This window comes from Solanum stenotomum, chromosome 5 (assembly GCF_019186545.1).
Source record: "Solanum stenotomum isolate F172 chromosome 5, ASM1918654v1, whole genome shotgun sequence".
Lineage (NCBI taxonomy): Eukaryota > Viridiplantae > Streptophyta > Magnoliopsida > Solanales > Solanaceae > Solanum > Solanum stenotomum.
Window position 1 is genome coordinate 5423737 of NC_064286.1, and position 4568 is coordinate 5428304.

The following is a 4568-nucleotide window of genomic DNA, read 5'->3' on the forward strand; positions in this document are numbered from 1 at the left end:
TTTTGCCCTTTTTCCCTAAATTTCTTGATTTTGGTGTCATTGGACTTGAATTGTGATTGTGAATAATTGTTTGAATAGATTATCGTGATCCGGATTCTACTCGGAAAGGAAAGGCTCAAGTCAAGTAACTTTTGGAGTTCGTTTTAAGGCAAGTGGCTTCCAAACTTTGTAAAACTCTTAGACTACGCATGACTACTTTTCTAATTGTGTTTGGGAGTAATGGGGATTGAGGATGGGTTTTATTTGTTGATTGAAATTTGTTGTAAATGAAAGATGGGGAATAAAACGAGCTAAATGTGTTATGATGTGGTCGTGCTATGGTTGTGATTGAGACAGGTGATATGTAATACTATCATGTGGTCGTGATATGGTGGTGATTGAGACAGGTGATGTGTAATACTATGATGTGGTCGTGATATGGTTGTGATTGAGACATGTGATGTGTATTACTATGATGTGGCCGTGATATGGTTGTGATTGAGACAAATGATGTGTAATACTATGATGTGATCGTGATATGACTGTGATTGATGACATGTGCATATTCATTATTCATCTCATGTGTGAACTATCTGTTGCATGAGTTCTGAGACACTGATATGAGGATGGATGGATATGAGACACAGTTGAGACTAGCTCTAGCTAGAGATATATGAGATGGACTAGCTCCGGCTAGCGATTTGGATGCCGATGGGATCTGGTTCCGGCGGTGATACATGGTCCATGTGTGGCCCCCATGGGTTCTGATTTGAGTATTCAGCGTGGACTGATTACGTCAACAAATGTGTATCGTAGAACAGACATGCATCACGACTACATGATATCATTATTGCATTTTGCATCGCATTTGCCTTATCTTTGTCTGTGATGTGTGGATTGTATCGGTTTACCCTTCTTATGTGGAATTTGATCTACTTGCTCTTATTTGTTGATCTGAGGTTGATGAGGATATACTGTTGGTTCTGGCTGTTGAATATGATATGTTTAGTATAGGTTGGTTGGTTTGCTGCTAGATTGAAGTTTCGGTGGTTCGGTTGGGATTGAAAGGAGTTGTTTGTAGCTGCTAGTTTTGCTTAGTTTAGAGTTACTTGCGAGTACCTGTGGTTTCGCTACTCACCCTTGCTTCTACACAATTGTGTAGGTTGACAGCTCTCTCAGATTCTACTTAGTATTTTCTTTAGCAGATTGAGCTTCGGGACATACTCGAGAGGTAGCGGTTCATTCCAAACGTGCCCTTGAGTTATCTTTACTTTCAGGTTTGTTCTATTCGAGAACTATACTCTGAGACTTGTATATTTTTATTCGAATTCTGTATTTAGAGGTTTGTACATGTGACAACCAAATTCTGGGTAGTGTTGAGTCTTAATTAAAGTCTTCCGCTTATTTATTATCTTTTATTCTCGTATTGCTACTTCTCTATCGTTGTGGTTGGGTTAGGCTGACGTGTCCGGTGGGAAATGGACACGTGCCATCACATCCGGATTTGGGGTGTGACAAAATACCTATGATGTGAAGTTCAAGTGTTAACCTCTCTTATCCAAAATAAGTGTTGCTTTAGAAAATCTAGAGAACATTATTTTTTTCTCTTTCAAATCTACCCTTATTCTCGTTAAGTGATCCAAGAAAAGTAATCTAAGGAAAGATAAAGAATAATAGAGTAATACACGTTAGACGATACTTATTTTGGATTAGATGAAGTATTAATCAATTCAAATACTCTGAATAAATAATGGAGGAGTAATATTAATATTCTTTAAACATTTTTTTTAATGTTGTAATTGTAAGGTTCATTTGACATGAGTTTTGTAAGGCTCATGTCAGCATGCGGCCTTGTAAGGCTCATGTCGGTGAGTGCCTTACAAGGCTCATGTCAGTGAGCGCCTTACAAGGCTCAAGTCAACGTGCGCCTTCCGACTAATGATTTAACGACATTCATCCTTCCATCCTAATGTTGACCTTTTGGTTTGACCCTCAATGTTTGTTGTCTTTTTGACTCCAAACTCTATGAAATTGTCCCATAAAACACACGCCTTTCAAACACTTGGTGTGAACTTTCAGATCATATTTTGGGCTTCAAAGCAGACACTAAATAACCCCTTTTTGGGCTTGAACTTCCAATTTTCCTATTCTTGGACTTGAATTTGAACCATGAAATATGTATAACATTTAACCGATTCTTCTTCATAATTCTTGAACTACAATAAATTGGGATTTTTCATTGAAGTTTAACAATCTTGACTTGCAACTCCTTAACTTGAGACCTGAACTACAAGATCTTCTTAAGACTTCTATAGTGTCATCCTTATTCATGGAACCATTAAGAAAGGTTTTTAGTTGCAAAATATTATTTCATTTAAAGATTAAGAAATGAGTTTTCTTCAATTGCTTTGAGATATGTTGAGATGCATTGCCCAAATAATTTTTTTGTATATTCGTAAACACTCATTCTATAAGCGAGACAGCTTAAATTGTAGCTACAACTCGTAAATATGCAAACTATAGCTATGGAGCATAATTAAGTTTATCATAGTAGCTATTTGCAAAAGTTTCCCCAAAATAAATATTACTAACAAAAATTTAACCAATTTTATGTTTAACTTTATATCTTTCACTTCATTGTTAATTTCAATTTCTTGTTCTTGCTTATGATATTGATGATTAAATTAATCCTAATTATTTGCAGTTGATGCATAATCATTACTGACAAATTTAACCTACTCACCTGTCCAAAAAATAAAAGATATTATAGAATTTTGTGAGGATAGCATCCAAAAAAGCCTCACCTGTCCATGTGATCAATAACTGAAAATAATGAATCAAAATCGGACAAAATCATCTTTTACTTATTTCTTTTATATCCACTTGGTATTAAACATTCGTTGGGATTAAACTAAATTTAAATTCGTCTAAGTCTTATAATTCTATTTCAGGAGAAATAAAAACATTCTCTCATTCAACAAAAGATTTAAAATATGAAGAAATAATCATTTTTATATCTTCACATTTAAGTCAATTTTATTAAAGATATTTAGAAGTATTTAATACTCTATTACGATCTTTATTTGATTTTTCAAATAATGTGTCTTTGACTTGTTAAACCAATTACAGATAAGCCACACAGTTGGCGTTCAATGTTGACAGCAAAATTTAAGTGTTTTTTTATTTTTTATTTTTTTTAAATTCTTCAATAACTTTATTGAATTGGTCCTGACAATCAATCATTTAATTAGGAGTTGGGTAGAGTCAAAAGGTTTATTCAAATTTTCTAGATATATTATTAAAAAAATTATTCCTTATGTAATTATAGTGAATGTTGAGATTTGTTTTATATATTACTTCTTCATATTTTGTAGCCTCCTTAATATAAATTATAGCTCCGTTATGCACTAGAAATAACGCATATATAACCTTACCTCTATTTAATGAAGATAGAGGTTAGAGAAATTGATTTTTATAAACCTTCGGCTTAAATAAAACATATGAAAATGAAATACAGTAATATCAAAAATAACACTGAAAAGAATAACAACAACAACAAATATATACATTATGTAATAATACCAAAAACAAATACTAGTAATCAATTTCAAGAATCAAAAAAATAAAATAACAAGTTTAACAATATTAAAATACACCTAATTTATTTTCTCACAAGAAAGAAAAAATTACATTAAAAAAAAATAAATTAAATTTTTATACATGATATTTTTTTTCTAACATGGAATTTGTTCAGTAAACCACTTCATAACCGAAAAGGGTGCTTTAATCAATGCCAAAGCCATTTCTACCAATACTGTTACGCAAATACAGCATGGACATAAACAACTCAATGTAATTCTGCAAAAAAAATAAAAACAATAATAATTAAAAAATAATTAGTAAAAGAAAAATAAATTGTTATTTTAGATCAAATTCAAGAAGAATTATTTCAATATACGTTATAAATAATTAATTTTGTATTGATTCACTAGAAAGTAGTAGTTTTTTTTAAAATCAAGAATGTCACTAACTTGTTTGGCTAAGTAGTTAAAAACTGCGTATTTTTAGAAATTTAAGCAGACTATGTAGCCTCGCCACTATTTTCACTCTTGTGAAATGTGACGGAGCTAGGTTGAGGAAAAATATGAATTAATCCATTTTTCTTGAAAAATTATATTGTATAAATAATAATTATTGAACGCCCGTTATAAATTCTTCTTCTTTTTTCATAATGATTATAGTAAACCATATAGGGATTTAGAAAATTCGAGGTCTGAATCCCCTTGTTTAAATTTCTGACTCGATATAAAATAGAAAGAAGATATATAGAGAATAATGAACTTACCCAACAATCCATATGATAACACCAACAATGGATAGAAGAAGAGCAACAAAAGCAAAGGGAAGACCCAATAGAAAACCTAAAGGTCTACATTGACAATCATCTCCACAACAACACATACTTTTTTTTTTTGTATCTTCTTGTAATAACAAGATTTGTTTTTCACCACAAAATTTAAAAAGCAAGATTTTTTTTTTTTTTTTTGGTTGATCTAAAGTTTGTTAAAGAGAAAGAGATAGGGGGGGGG

At 31.7% G+C, this 4568-nt stretch overlaps 1 protein-coding gene across 1 annotated transcript; it reads right to left on the reverse strand.

Annotated features, from left to right (window-relative positions):
- Window positions 1–3521: 3521 nt before the first annotated feature.
- LOC125865320 (signaling peptide TAXIMIN 1-like) lies at window positions 3522–4533 on the reverse strand. The gene is made up of 2 exons (XM_049545522.1): window positions 4325–4533; window positions 3522–3837 (listed from the first exon to the last, which is right to left on the reverse strand). Exons 1-2 carry the CDS (start codon window positions 4438–4440, stop codon window positions 3714–3716), a joined length of 240 nt encoding a protein of 79 aa, XP_049401479.1. The 5' UTR covers window positions 4441–4533; the 3' UTR covers window positions 3522–3713.
- Between the last annotated feature and the right edge of the window lie 35 nt (window positions 4534–4568).